This window comes from Anopheles maculipalpis, chromosome 3RL (genome assembly GCF_943734695.1).
Source record: "Anopheles maculipalpis chromosome 3RL, idAnoMacuDA_375_x, whole genome shotgun sequence".
In the NCBI taxonomy this organism is placed as follows: domain Eukaryota; kingdom Metazoa; phylum Arthropoda; class Insecta; order Diptera; family Culicidae; genus Anopheles; species Anopheles maculipalpis.
This window is the reverse complement of record NC_064872.1, coordinates 87,833,342-87,849,295: the sequence shown is the minus strand read 5'-3', so window position 1 is coordinate 87,849,295 and position 15,954 is coordinate 87,833,342. Positions and strand designations below refer to the sequence as shown.

Sequence of the window (15,954 nt, the reverse complement as noted above, 5' to 3'; positions counted from 1 at the left end):
TTGAAGTCGCCTTCTTATTTTGCTGCAACGAGCGCATCTGGCACGATAAAGTTTGCTATTGCGGATGGTGTGTTTCGAAGCATACGGGCACACCGGGAGTCACTGGATGTAGGCCGGATTTCACACCCAGGACACACACACACAGCAAAAAGCTTTGACGTTTATGATCATCATTGTTTTCCCTGCATGATTTCGTGCCGGATATGGACATCCTGAACTTCACTCGCACTCGCTTGCTGGCGATAAGCGGACACTGTGGCGTAAAATGTGTGATGTAAATTAAATAAAGCTAATAGTGTGTCCTAACCGCACGGCCAGCGCTACCTCTCCTCTGACACGCCACAATTATTATTTGTGGTCATACACATCGTCGTCGAACACAGACACACAACGGTTCCAAGTGGAGACATTTCTCAAGAGCCACCTGTAAAGATTATTTCTTCCATGGACCGTATGCCACTCCACTCCAACTTGCTCCAAAGCCAAGACACTTCACTGATTGACATTAGCAGGCCGCCTCAAGATGAGTGTGTCATTTCGATTATGTAACATTCCCACAACTATTTAACAAAGGAATTATTGTCCCAGGTCCCAGTTAAGGGGAGGGAGGAGAATCCCAACATCAATGTTTTAACCAACAAGTTGAAGTGTCTTGAATTATCTCCGTTGTCGGTACAAAGCCGAGAACAACAATCGGTATTAGCACACATACACACACACACACGCCAACGGGACCAAGCATCCAGAGCACGTCCAGGACATGCTTCCTTTCCCACGCAGGACGTTTCCATTGGGCGTGTTACGGTTTCTTGTGGTGAAAAGTAGTGAAATCTAATTTCCGTACAACCAGTCTTAGGGTGTTGCGTAGGTTGGGAACGCTTATCCCCAACAATGCAATTGAAATTTCACACAAGATTAATGTGAGCGTAGTGTCCTTGAAAATGGAATCCCCACAATCGCATGATAAGCCTCGGTAAAAGGTGTGCCGAGTGGGTGGAGCGTGGAAGCAAGCAGCATCCTTTCCCATACTAGTGACACAGAGCGTTGAAGCACAGAATACAGAGCGTTAAGCCAACTGTACTAATTCTGCCCAGCTTTGAACCGCACCGTGATATGATGGCTTGACCTTACAACATCCATCGCACAACAATTGGTTAGTGCTGGAGCGTTGCCGATGGAAAATGGTAGTTGCGGCTTGTGTTTGCAGTACGGCCAGTACGGTAATCATGTTCTGTCTAACCGATAAATTATTCCAGTTGAACAATGTTGAGGTTTAACCGGGCGCAACGACTCGTGTATTGTTGCGGTGCATTACACAAACAAGCAGAACCGATAGAACCGGTCGATACAGTTCGTGAATGATTGGATTTATCAATAAGCCGTGAAATGTTTGTTCTACCACCATTTTTACATTCCATTTGTCATTTTGGGTTGGCATTAAATAATCAGTGTCTCGAGAAAAAAAAAATGGAGGATTGGATAGTTTATCGTTTTATGAGCAAACATGTGCCATAAATCGAGATGATACACACATTACGTTAATCGTTCAGCTGTTCCTTTCCACTTAATTTATGCTTAAAGAGAACAGATGGACACTTTCCTCATGTTTTTTTAACCGGTCTTGTTGTTTGTGAGGCCTTTATTACTGTAAATTTCTGTTTTTAATTCAATAATGTAGGCTAGAGAGAGAAGAAGGTTTTTTTTTGTGGTTTAGGGTAGCCAAATTTTGGGAAAATTTCATACTTGTGGCAATATGTTCTTGTAGCATGTTTAATAAAGGTTAAAGGACGCGATTCAGATACACCAATACGCCCTAGTTAAACATTTTCCAGAAGCTGCTGTACTGTGAGCCTTGCCCTAAACGTGATACAAACTGTTCTATCGATGTGTGTTGTTCTTTCGTATTTCGTGTATTGCTATCATTCAAGAGGTTCATAAAGGGTAATCATTCCTTTAAGCACCTTATTTAAACTTTCGAAAGCAATATTCATCACACTCCGAACACCAACGCACGCAAACCAATCCTGGAAAATTATTATCTTACGCTCCACTGGCTGATTGAACCTTTCAAACCAACGGCACAATGGTTACGCTACCAATTCGTAAAGAAATACCCAATGATACCGCCCCACAATCGACCATAATTAGCCATCTCTCTGCGTTTGCGGGTCACATCTCCGGTGGTAGGGACGTAGCAGTTCTTAATTAGCCTACCGTAACATGAGCCCATCTTGGACTAAATAAAGTAAACTAACCGGTCTCCCGCTCTACCCTTTGCAAAGCAACCCTTCGCCAATAAAGGCCCCGGCATGCTAGTGGCCAAGTATCGATGTCAAAGCGAGCGAGGATTAAAGCTCGCACAGGATCAGAGCGTAACAGCAACATGAACACGCCAAGCACGCCAAGCACGCCAAAACTCCATGAAGCCTTGGACTGACATCGAAACGGAAAACGTAACGAAAAGGATGTTTAGTGTTTTGTTTTGCCTAATGTACGCACAAACACACACACACCGTTTACTATGCCACCAACCACGTGCCGTTGTTAAACCGGTGCAGAATTGGTGCCCGAAGGGACGCCCGGTCCAGTAGCGCAACAAGCGGATCTCCGGCACATGGATATTGGGGTATCAAATTACGTTTAATGCTTTTTATACACACTTTTATTTCGCACCCTTCTGTGCGATAACTTGTCTGCCCTGATCAGCTACCTGCTTCAGTGCGGATGGGATGAGTTTGAGTTAAAGGTAAGAACACGGTGGAATAACTTGTGCTTTTTTTCTACAAAAACAAATGTACATAATATAATGGAAATTTACAAGAATTGAATAATTTATGCTAAATTATCATTTTGCGATCTGAACTGAACGACGGCTAAAGTCATTCGCCTCTGTTACTTCTACTCTAAGCTAGTCAATTTCCCGCCCACACATAGAAGCCGAAAGGATTAAAGGATTAGCTAAATTGATCCGAAATTACATCCACTGTCTGGGCGACTTAAGCGCACGACCAATTACCATCGCTTCGAGAAGAAAGTATTCTCATATCCGGCTATTCTGGCATTAACCCTTGCAAAGAGAATCTTTTTTTTCCCTCATACAATTGCAAATAATTAAATTATCTGATATACTATTCATGCTGACATTTCATTTAACATGCTTTTTATTGGAAAACCAAATAAAGCTTTTCAACTAGCGAAATCCATTAAAGCGAGGCATTATTCCTTTCGCTTCATGCCTGCCATTCGGTGGCATATGCAAGCAGATGGCGTCTGCATACATCATCACGAGGATTCTGACATGATGTGCACTCTCCGAATGAAACACACAAATCCAATCGTCAACCGTCCATAAGCATCCTGAGCAGCGAGAGAGAGAGAGAGAGAGAGAGAGAGAGAGAGAGAAAAAAAAGAAGCTCCAAACGTCCGGCAAAGCAGCGACGGGTGCGAAATTAAATTTTCATTATTGAACAGTGTACCGACGTACATTCCCAGGGCGAAAGCCCTGCTCAACAGTTGGCCATCTATTATCCGCGCGTATTGCTCCTTTCCGGTGTCTCACGCACTCTTCAGCGTTCGATATCCTTTTCATCATCGCAATGAACCACCGATAAGACACTCACAGGCATCGGTTCCAAAAGCATCCATCGATCGGAGAATGTGAAAATTTAATCACCATCTCGGTCTGGTAAGGGCGAGGGCGAGCGTGCGAGTGAGTGAGCTGTGTAGCCTATCGTGCCTGTGGATCGCTGTCGAAACACCCGGTGGCTCGGTTCTAGTAGACGGGAGAAAAGCAGCACAACAAAAAACGGCCCGCCTTGACGAAGCGATTGAAAGTTGTGGCCCGATTGTGCTGCGTTGGCATTCTTCCAGCGGAAGCAATTTTGAAACCAAAGCACTTAAAGCCGATTACATCATAGTTCATTTTCCAGCCGACAGAACCGTTGAAATATGACAGTCTTTAAATAGGTATATCGCATCATAAACCGTAAGTATCTGTTGTTGTTACCACCGAATGATGGGTAGTACACCTTTGCCACCGTACGAGCTTGGAATAAAAATAATCCCGCTTTATATAGTGTGAACTGTAAAAAAAAACATGCCACAAAACTCGTCCTGTGCAGAACAGATGAAAATGCTTTCCTTTACACACCGGGGGCGAATGGGGAAGAAAAAACTTTTAACTACTGTGAACATATAACGTGTGGAGTGTTACTGTTGAAGATGGTAGAGATTTTTCTTTTCATCGAAATTCCATTACAATTTTTCTTTCACCTCTACCCGTAGTACAAGCACATGCTGCCACTTATACTGCGTGCACCTTCCTAACGAGCTGCTGGAAGAAAAACTTGCCCCATTCCGAAAGTTATGAGAATGCGCCGGAAATGGAAGGAAAAGATGTTGTGATCTGAGCAAGTTCTTTTCCATGAAACGAGCCGGCGGGCACTAAAAAGAAGTCAGCCTGCCGTGGCTACCGGGCGCCTGAATACGATGGAAAAGTTCCTCCTCTGCCATTCGCACACACATACAAACGCGCACGTATCGCCTTCGTGGTTGATGGAATGGAAAAAGGAGTTAAATCCTCAAAAACCACACTTACAATCATAAAAGAAAGTATGTGCGTGTGTGTGAGTGTATGTGGTAGGTATTCATGTGTTGATGCAGCTCTGGCAAATGAGGGAAAATAAATGCCATCTTCAGTACAGTCCATTCAGGGAACCGGTTTGCTTAGCTTAGATGAACTTCAGAGTGAAGCAAATACGCTGAAAGGAAATAAAAAACCAGTCTTAAAATCACCATAATATTCACCACATCCACACACACACACGAAAGTTTCGCACTCGTGCGAGAATCGTAAAACAGTTCAGAAATCAGGCACTTTCCACAAGCGCGTATCCTGGTCACGGCCACCACACAGCAAGACAAAAGCAGAAAAAACCTCATACGGCAAGGAGGATCGCACTTTACTTTTCCTTTCTTTTTGCTTCTTGATGCCGACAGAAAAGAGAAAACTTTTGCTCTATAAGAGCAAACTTTGCTTAACACAATGCATTTTTCCTCAGATCCGCACATGTGCCACACCTTGTGCCACGCTTGATGTTAGGTAGAATAATGAACAACGAGCAGCTTCTGTTTGAACGAAAGAAACGCTGGCTTTTCACTCTCAACCTGACACAGTGCATGCAACGAATGCACCTTCAGCTTAGAGCAAGCGCCGTGTACACGTGTGTACGTTAGCCGCCTCCGGTAGTTACCGAAGGGAACTTTGTTAATTGAATAAGAGTAGTTGCATCTTAGAGGGATCCGCACACCGACTGATGCCTGTGCCAAGGGGGTGTTTCAGCTAGGCTTGATTGTAGCTGATTATGTTTGCCATAGAATGAAGCGTACCGCCTACTATCGTTACATCTCCGGCCCTGGCCAGGGCCATAGTCTAATAGGATACGAAACCTGACAGGAGAACAGAAATAGCGTACGAGCTTCGGCAAACGATCCGATCTCGCACCCACTTTACCCAGCCCGTGTACCGAATGATGGTCGCATCGCCGCGTGCGTACAAAAGCGCAAGATGGTGCTTCGGTGGCATTAGCGTCGTGGTGTGTAATTTGATTTATGGTTTCAATTAAGTGATATCGGAAGGATTAGACATTTATCGCTCGAATGGGGACGCGACGCGGCTACATTCGTACGGTGTGTGTCACACTTTCGGTAAAGATTGTGCTCGAAATTAATTATGAGGTTTCGGTTGATGCTGGGGGCTTAGGATATCAGCGAAAATATTGCACGATGTCACAGGGATTTCTTCGGGGGATAACTAACCTAAGCATCCGCTTTCGAGAGTTGATCATTTGTGTTTAAGTTGAGTTTAATATTGAACCTGTACAAAGCCCGATTCCGATGGCTAATTAGAATTCGATTTGACTTTTCTATTCCTCAAACAGATACGCAACTGTTGTCCAAAGAAACCAAAGAAACTTTCGACGGTACAGCTGTCATTCATTTAATCAATTTCTACCAAAAAAAAAAAAAAACAAGCCATTTTATTTTAGGGCAATTTGTCCTCCCGAAAAGCAAAGACCGCATGCTGCTCTAACATTCCAAGTCACTTTGATGGGAAGATACAAAAAAAAAATTACTTCCTTTTACGCAAAATTCAATTACATCCTGGACATTGGACTACCGTGGGACATCACGGAACCAGGCGCCGTTTCATCCCAGCACTCAAGCACACAATAAAAGCCAAACTGAAATCCATCAAACTGCCGCGCACAAACGCGACATTTCACCGCACGGCCAAGCACACGCCGCGAACCGGCGAGACTAAGCCAAAACTAAGAAACGAATCACAGGACGCGAGACTTTGATCTGTCAGCCTCTGTCATTCTGCTAAGCCGGTGTAAGGTGGAAGTAAATTGAACGCAAAAAGCCCCCTTGGCTATTTGGAAATTAGACGTGCTCGGCCGTGACGCGCGTGAACCAACCGAGGCAATGCTTCGCTTGAAGGTAAAATACATTAGCCGCATCTTAGGCTGTGAACATTGTTCCTTCCTCATTACGTCAAAGTCAACGAGACAGGTGCCAGCGATGGGGTGCTGCAAACTTTTAACCCACTTACCTTGAAGCCTTTATACCATTCCTTGATTGTGGACTCATCGTACCGGGTGTGCGATTTGAGAAAGTCCATATCCTCCTTGGACAGGCGGTCTTTACTACCTAAGCAGCCCATGTCCTGTGGAAATGGGAGAAAATCGGTAAAGGTAAAGAACGATAGTATTATTTCAATAGAAAAGACGCTTTTTCGACGATCGAAAAACAAGATAAACGTGAAATAAAATCAACAACGACGCAGCACTAAAGCAGCATTATTTATGTTTTGAAATTGAATTGAAAATTAAAAAAAAAAACATGTCATTATTTGCCCATCAATTTTCAAAGAAACAAATTGTAATCTGAGTTTTCAAAAATAATAACGGAACTATTTACAAAAGTTTACCATCAACTTGAAAATAAATTAAAAAAGCATCAATTTTGACAAATATTTTTCAATTGGTTTAACACATCCACAAAGCGTTAGGGTAACCGGAAGCAATGAAACCATGCAAACATGCTGCAAACAAAACGCGACTCAGAACAATATCCATCATAAATCTCAAGCGAGCCTTCTTTAGTCGCCGACACAAGATCTCTCCTCATGTGCAGAGCGAGCGTTTTTAGCAAAGCGTTTCGTTTTCCCACCTTCACGCAAAGCAATGTATCATCGTCCTCGCGCGTAAACGGATTGGTGTACGGATCGCCGACCGTCGGATCGGTCAACGCTTCACCAAAAAGGACGAAAAGCATCACACCGAGCAGTAGTAGCGTGCGTGGCCATCTCGTCCACGATCGTCCACGAGCGGTACGTAGTGTGGCGTGCGTGTTTGCGACCCGCGAGACACATTTTGGGCGACCCGGCATGGTGTGAGGTGTGCTCGTGTGAGTAATGTGATGTGATGGTGATGGTGTACGGGCACGTAGTGGCACGCACGCGGTTTTGTGTTGTGCCAAAAAAAGAAGTGTTAAACGGTGTGTGCGAGTGCGCTAAGCGAAACCAAAACTCATCTCACTGCAAGTGGGCAAGAAAATAGAAAGACGAAAGAGAAGGTCAAGAAAGAGAAAGAGAATGGTAAAAGATAGTTGGAAAGTGTTGGAAAAGGATGCTATAGAATGAAGAGAAAAGGAAGTGTGATAAAGGTTGTAGTTGTTGAACGATCGACAGGAAACTCTTGTTAAAAAAATGCAACCAAAACGAGATACCAACAGCAGTTAGCAAAAAAAACGAAGATCTCCCTATGACCGAGACCCTTTTTCGGTACGACCTGAATGGAGAGTATAGAAAAGAATACGTCTCAGACTGACAAGTAGTCAACCTAGGTATTTGTCCATCAACCAACGGATTGATTTCCTTCAAACTGGCACTGCCATCGAAGCGCAACAATATAATGGGTACGGTTTACATCGTGAGCTTTTGCCCGAAAACCGATACGCTTCGGAAGTGTCAATAGGAATAAGACACTTTTTTCTTGCGAGATACATTGCGCCTTGCTTACGAAAAAGAAAGTCAGACGGACGGGAGCAGAAGAAACCCATCATTCTGGAACAACGACAGCCCTGCCCGTCCGTACCTAATCCGATTACGCTCAAAGTACGCTCGGCTGTTCGATCAATTCTATTTCGATCAACAAACATTCCGGTTAGTGTGAGAAACGAAGATAAACGAACACGTTTTTCTTTTACTAAGCTGCACAGGTTCGGATAGGGACAGTTACCTTCTCAAAAACAATGCAAGATTGCCAGATATGGTTAAGAAAAACTGTACTGACTTTTTGAGAGAGAAAACAAATGGAAGAAACTCGTTTGCAATACCCCCAAAAAGCACAATAAAATACCATCCAATGGAAGTAATCTCGTCTCGCGCAGGTTTTGCAACGGACATTATTTTTTATTTGGAGCTGTTTGCTGAGCACCAGCTCTTGCGACGTGCGACGTGCGATGTGTGATCGTGTAACGTGTCCCCATTCGTATCAAACCGGCTTTGGTATTGGTAAGAATCGCATAAAAGTTCTATTTTTAACATCTACTTGTTCCAATCAAGACGTTTATTTGCGGATGATAGATTGATGCACAATAAGCTAAAGGAGCCGGGGTTTTAGTACGTTCCCATCCGGAGATAGGGTGGGATTTGAATGGGAAACAGATAAATTGTTTTGTCAAAATAAATATTTTATACAGTCTTAGTTTTCCCTCCAAATATGCACCAAAAGTTGCTTCACAATACTGTGAAAATGACACCAAATCAAACAACCGTACGCAAAGCATTTCTAACTAACTACTGATCCGATTGCTTAGTGCAAATCAATTAGAGTTGCATCATTGAGTGTACATCCCGAATCCGATTCGAGTTGCCCACTGTACGGTGGTTTTGGTTTTCGGTTTCGATATGCACTAATAATCTCTGCCCCGGCCAAATACATTTATTCTGCCTACCTGATGCTCGCTCTTTAGTGGGCGGCCTTTGGTGGATTAAATGAATTACCAGCAACAGCCATGCTCTGGCCATTGCTTTGAGGTTATTTCTAGTAGAACAAAACACAAATCACAACACTATCCGTGTATTGGTGTGGCATGTAAGCAGGAAAAAAATGACAATCTCGTAGGTGTTACGAACGAAGCTACGACTCACACAAAAAGCTCCTCTACATATGGTACATACATAAAATTTGCATTTCCAGCAATCTGTCACGCTGTGTGCTAAAATCACTAGAAATCACTCGAACGGGCTGACAGCAGCGCTATTGGTGGCGGTTGCAGCACTGCTCCATTGCTGGAATAAAACTAGATCCACCTTTCTAAAGCCCTCTAATCACCTCCAGTCTCTAGTGTCTCCGATGCTAGACCAGACAACGATTGCCGAATGGAATATGTTTTGAATGGTAAATCGAAACGAACCTCAACAAGCACCGAACAGCTCACCAAGCACCTAACCGCTCCAACTACTCGACTGTGAGTGTGGTTTTCCAATAGTCAATCGACCGCTTTGACGGAAGGGCCAAACCGCCTAGCGCGCACCAACGGGACCAGCATCGCACTCTGGCTAGGGAAGAACTGTTGCAAAATTGAAAAACGATTCCCCGTCAATCCTTCTCACTACACCACCACTACTACTACCGGTAAAAAAACCCTCGGCAGTCAGAAGCACCAAAAAGTTCCACATTCTTCTTTTCCACCTCTCCTGCAGGGATAATCGTTGCTGGAGCTGTACCGTAGCTGGACCAAAGCTGGTTTTGGTCAACCCATTTGGGATATTCGTAACGTAAGAGCGCGCAAACGCACGCATCCGAAGCATTTCCAAATTGCAATCCTGCACCCGGGTTCGAGAGAAGGGGAAATGGGAAAAATTGAAGTGGAACTGGGTGGGATTAAATGCACCCGACAGTCCCGTTTTCCCTCACCTTCTGTAGGTCCACTTCAATACGGACGATCTAATTCGGTACAGCAACGGGGGATAGGGAATAGGTGGATTTGGGGGTTTCGTTTGCAGTTAGTAACCCCTTTACCAGCAGTCAGGCCCCAGATGCATCTCACATGGGTGGTGGTGGTGGTGGAGGTGATGCACGATTTTCATTTATCATTCCATCTAGCAAGAATCAGCAGTTTGATGAGCCGATGGAACAAGCAAGTGAACAGTGTGTGTGCACGTTGTTCGATTTGCTGATGTAGATAAAAATTCAATTTACTCTCATCAATAAACAAAACTAAATGAACATCAGCCCATAACCGTACCTCCGAAACGGTTCGTTTGCAATAAAAGCACTATTTCGTTATGAATACAAGCAATCAAAGAGAGGTTTATAGTGATTTAAAGCTTAGATACTACAGGATAGACCTGACAAAATATTGACCCTATCAACAATGCGCTTTTGTCGGTATCATGACTTCCTTGCTTCACGCAGACATACGTGAGTGACTGGGCGCCTCCATTGATTTTGCAATGATACGTTGCTTATATTGAAACATCAAGCTTCTGCGCTTTCCTATCAACCAATTAAGCTTTATGATCGTTAACATCAAAAGTGTTTAGGGTTTTCGATGCGGTAAAACACTTTTTCAAACAATTTTATGATAAATTTGTAACAAATCTATTTCATACCGACCAGGCGTCTCCATTTTTTCCTACCAATAATGTTTTCCTCATTAATAAATCTTACGCGCCAGCAAAGCAGTGCACAATAAATTAAACCCAGTTCCGGTTTATTCTTAAATGACATACAAAATGTTTCCGCAAGCACAATACGGTACGGCCATCTACAAAAAACGTCAACACGACTACAAACACTTCCGAGAGGCACAAGAACAAAGAGACGAAAAGTGAAAATTAATTTAAGCAGTTCTGCCTACCCACTCACTCACTGACCACATCGAAAACTTCGTTCCTCGCACGGCAAACAAAAAATGCTACATGACGAGAAAAATATTCGCATTCACACGGTTCCCCTGACAGCAGCCATGAATGTTTTCCAATTTGCTGTGTTGCCGTTGTGGTGTGTGGAGATTGTATTTTTCTCCACGTCGAAACCTTGCGGTAAGCACAATTGTCCTCGTTTTCAACAGCATACGTGAGTGATTAATGTGTGTGAATTCTATCATGAAAGCGGAGTGAAAAGATTTTTGTAGCTTGGGTTTTGCTTTTCATACCAAGCGGATAACAATGGTAAACTTTTTTAATTTGAAAAAAAAAACAACCATAATTAATATGATCAATTGACGGATTGCACTTCATTTAATTTGATTTTTGTTTATTGACTTTTCAGCAAAACAAGTTTCTGTATTTGAGGGAACAGTTAACAGTTCTCGTATGTACACAGTCAACGCTGTACGTCTGCTGTACTCAAACTGATAACCTTCCATCGTTCCCTCCATCAATGCTAAATACGTAAAACGAAGTACCACATCATTAGCATAGTGAATAAATAATCCATGCAAATTTCGTTCACAAATGAAACATCCATCTTGATTATCGTACACTACCGAGTGAGATACAGAGAGCGAGAGAGCAAGGATCGAAAAGGACCCCGTTGCTGTTTCGTCACAATAATTTTCACAACCCTGTCTGCCTGTCTCCCCATTTACCACAGGATCATCCAAACAATTTTCACCATTTGCCAATGGAAACCACCCGTCCATTTCGTCCAATCACGTCACGACGTCGGGAAAGTAATCCTTTGCCCTGGGTCAGAGGACTCCAGGGAAATGGTCATCTTCGCACCAGCTGCCCCAAGCTCACCTCCGTTGACCTCCACCATGTCCCAGTGGAATGTGTAAGCCTGGGCATGATTAGAGCACCGGTTAAGGCGAAGGACAACCCGAAACATAAATAACCAAAGCCAATGGAGCGTCCCAATAAAAGGGAGTATTCCTGTGGTTTCTCGTGGTAAGACAAAATGCTCGACAAAGAAGTCCAGTCTCGAGTGTACGACAGTAGAGTACGGGAGCGAAACCCAAAGAACTGACGTGTTGGTTGGTTTCGCAACGGGACCAGTGGTTTTCGGGTTTTTGTGCCCAGTTTATGGTTCCTTGTAGGATGTTTTTCCTATCTTTACGGCCTTTTTTTTGTTTTGAGCTGTTTTGGTACATTTCCTTGTACACCGAGCAAAGTGTCAATGATTGTACGTGAGCTGAAATAAACATGTTGCTCGAAAGCCCTTGACTAACGTGCTCGCTCCCGATGAAAATATTGGCAGCAAGGACCCATCGCTTTGGCATTTTTTGTTGTTTTTGTTTCGGTCACTCAAGCAGATAAGCATTGAGATTAAAACAGTATCCAAAAGAAGGCTTCATTGACTATCCAAGGAGTTCGGACACCTGCTCGTGACAATTCACCTCAGCGCTCTCGATATTTAACGTATGCCTGGCTGTTTTTAGTACAGGATACCTTTGACAAGCAACTGTAACATTTATGCACTTTGCCTGTGCGTAGTTACAATAAATTTTCTACAACAAAATCCTCAATTTCAAAACATATTCTTCGCCGTAACTATATCTTATGTTCGAAAAAGAACCCTCTTATCTTACAATCTGAAAAAAACAGGCGTAGCAAGTGGATCAAATAATTTATACCAACTATTTTCCGGCTACTTTTGCGACAGCATTGACATGGGTCTATCTCTCCAGTGTGCAGAAACTACCTTCAACATACCTCCTCGGTCTTTCATAAACCTTCCAACATATATGGCAATGTTGAGTTTTTGTTTCACAACACACAGACACAAAAAAAACCCTCACTTGTACATACCGTGTCCATCGTTTTTTCACCCAACAAACAACCCGATGAAACCATTCACCGTAATTTATACCTGTTTTGCTGCTCCCACAATAAAACACAAGAGAAACGTGTGCAGCATTAGCATTATTATCTTGATAATGAAATTAAACCCTTTTTTTTTGAGCCAGCAGAACATGTTTGTAAGGTGCTGGAAGGCATTAATCCATGCCGTAAATTTATTGTTGTAAAGAAAAGGGCGACTATTTAGTTGACAATTTTTCTACAAATAAAAACTAGGTTGTTTATGCTCAATTGTTACCAAATATCAGATTATCGCTGGTACAATTTTAAACGACACTCAAAACCGATCGCTCACACACAAATTGCTTTCAAATAATGTTACAGTCGTTGCGCACAAAATGTCGTGAAAACCCAATTTTCCCCGAAACCCCGCGTAGAATCTTTTCCCGTACCCTCGTTTTTGACCATCGAAGCGAGTCACATTCAGTCTGTTACAAGGGTGCAAAGCAAAATGTGCTGATAACTCGCCTCGCCTAAGCGGCAAGCAGTCGACTGCGATAAAGGCCTTACCTACTAACCGTTACCTTCGACGAAAATTCGTTGCATCCGTTTTTGTAACAGTCGCTCCGAACCGGTCGGAGTAGTTCTCGGCGCACTGCATCTGGCAAGCATCGGTCGACAGTTAGATTCAATTTGAAGCAATTTTGCGAAGAGTTTCATGGTGCATGAAAAAAGCATACATTCCTCTCGAATTGACTCCAAAAACATACCGCCTCCGTGTCAGACCTTTTCCACATTTGGCGCTGGTATCTCTGGTTTGTGTATCAGCGCCGGTGTACTTTTATCCAGTTACGATACAATTGTAACGATATCAGCATCGAACCATCGCCCCTTCACTGTGGGTAGGTGTGCCACGAGGCAGGTGGATTTGTTTTCTCTATCAGCCATTTGCCTACAGCTTTCCTTTTCTATGCATTTTCCCTTCCTCTGTTCTACTCCAACCTCTTTCGATGCCCATAGTTTCGCTCACTCTTGTTTGGGATATTCATTTTTTTAACATCCCAGCGCATCTGTTTATGTTTTGCCCATTTTCCAATAACGTTAGCAAACATTTCGCTACATGGAACACGCCGATGTGAATATGTGTGTGTGTGTGTCTCGTTGTTTGCTAAACGAAAGGTTAAACAAATAGAACCGAGCATAAACAGGTTCGTTATACACACAAAAAAAAATGTACTGTACAAATACAACGGTAAAACCAAAGGTCAAATGTACATGTACGCTTGGCATCGTTATGGAAAACATTATTACATTCGAATATCCCGTATGTCATAGAGAATTTTTAATAACTCGCAATTCTTCTAATGTGTAACTTGTGCTTTTCTTTGATTGATTTCTTATCTTAATAACAATTTTTATTTATTTTAATAACTTTCTAATTGAATTTGCGAAGCCTTCCCTTACAAACAATTCGTCCAATGTAAACAGAAACCCCTAATTGCTTAACCTTCAGCGTTCCTCACTGAGGTACAACTTACATTTTCGATGATACGCAACCACTCGATCGAGCAAACAACTCATCTTCATTACTAGCGATGCGGTTGTGGTCATTTACAACACACACACACAGCGTCGTTATGTAGCTGGCGTAAAATAATCTTCAAATGAAACCGAACACCAAACCTCCGCGAAGGTATCGTGTGTCTTGTGGAGCAGTAAAATACGCTCAATTCTTGAAGAAATGGTACCCCACTTGAAAGTACTTTCGAACCAGAATTCTTAACTTTCAACGGCTGCAGCAAGGCGCTGATGATGGATCGAAAACCGTCCGTCATCGCAGTCTGCTGACAACACGTTGGCACGGAGCCAAACACAACGCACAACGCGTTTGAAAAGCCACATTTTACCCTACGATTGATGGTTTGTATTTGCACTCACTAACGCCATTCTTCATTGAGATGTTGTTATGATAGTCAACAGAGGTGTAACGAATTTGTATTCAAATGCCAGACAGAAGCGGTACACTTTATAGGCATTACAATTGCGTTGAGTTACAATTTTAAATTTTTCGTCATGCAAATTGCATACTTTTAGGTCGTTTTTCTTCTTTCTTAACAAGGGAATAAACACTCTCCATCCAAAACAATTCCAGTAATCGCGACCCTTCGTAGTACATTTATCGTTTACTATTTTACACGTTTGCGGGAGGTTTGAAATAGCACTTCTGAAAAACAGCCACTTCAAACGATCAGTAAACTGAGTGCAAAAAAGCATAAACATTTCACTATGCTTGCTTACTTGGCAAAGACTTGTCAGTTGGCGGTTGCATCTTGCATCTTTTGAAGTTGGAGTTGGTGGTTAAAAGTGTACAGAATACAACTTAAACAAATTTTCCCGCGAAATACAAAAGTTCATATTTTTTGTTTCTTTCCAAAGTGAATAACAGTACGAGCAAGTAACATAATTTCACCAAACTCAACTATTTTTAACAACTTCCCCGTGAGGATGTTGATAATTGCACTGTTCGTTGATTCGGAAAACAACGAGTCCGGAAAAATCCACCACTCAGCATAATTTCAACTAAACGCTGGTAGAATGCTAGCATAATGATACAATTTTCGGACAACCATCAGTGCTAATTAGGACAACCCGAAAAGTGGTGAACAAGCACCGGATATGAGCGCAAGACGGTGGTCTAAAACGATTTCCCCTCGGTTTTGCTAGAGGTAATAATGTTGGATAGTAGTGGTAGCACACTTATAGCAGGACTCCAACAAGGTTCATTTTCATTTCCTTTCGTAATGTGTTGTTACGTTCAAATGTTTTTCCTGCCCTGCAACCGGGTGGACTGCACATGCGAAATGTTCTGTAAGTGTTCACTCTTCTGCTGTAAGTTGAACCACTCCAATGGCTGCGTCGCCGCTGGTGACACGAAGTCCGTTTTACAGGTGCAAAGGAACTACACCATTAATCGTGCGGTGCAACTACCAGACGCCATTTAAAATTAATTATCTACCAGTACTACTACGACTACTACTACTCCTGCAGTAAGGACCAGTACCGAGCAAAATGGCAGGAACATCGATAACAAGCTCAAGGTTTAGGTGGCTGGTGGCTAAAAAGCAGTATGTCCCACA

General features: G+C 42.9%; 1 protein-coding gene across 2 annotated transcripts in view; it reads right to left on the bottom strand.

Annotated features, from left to right (window-relative positions):
• The window catches only part of LOC126563088 (neuronal calcium sensor 2), a 62,053-nt gene that overhangs the window by 31,805 nt on the left and 14,294 nt on the right, over positions 1–15,954 (bottom strand). For both annotated transcript variants that reach the window (XM_050219703.1, XM_050219701.1), the window contains exon 2: positions 6,614–6,727. In XM_050219703.1, the coding sequence (XP_050075660.1) occupies positions 6,614–6,724 (111 nt within the window). In that variant the 5' untranslated portion in view covers positions 6,725–6,727. The remainder of the gene's footprint in view (positions 1–6,613; positions 6,728–15,954) is intronic.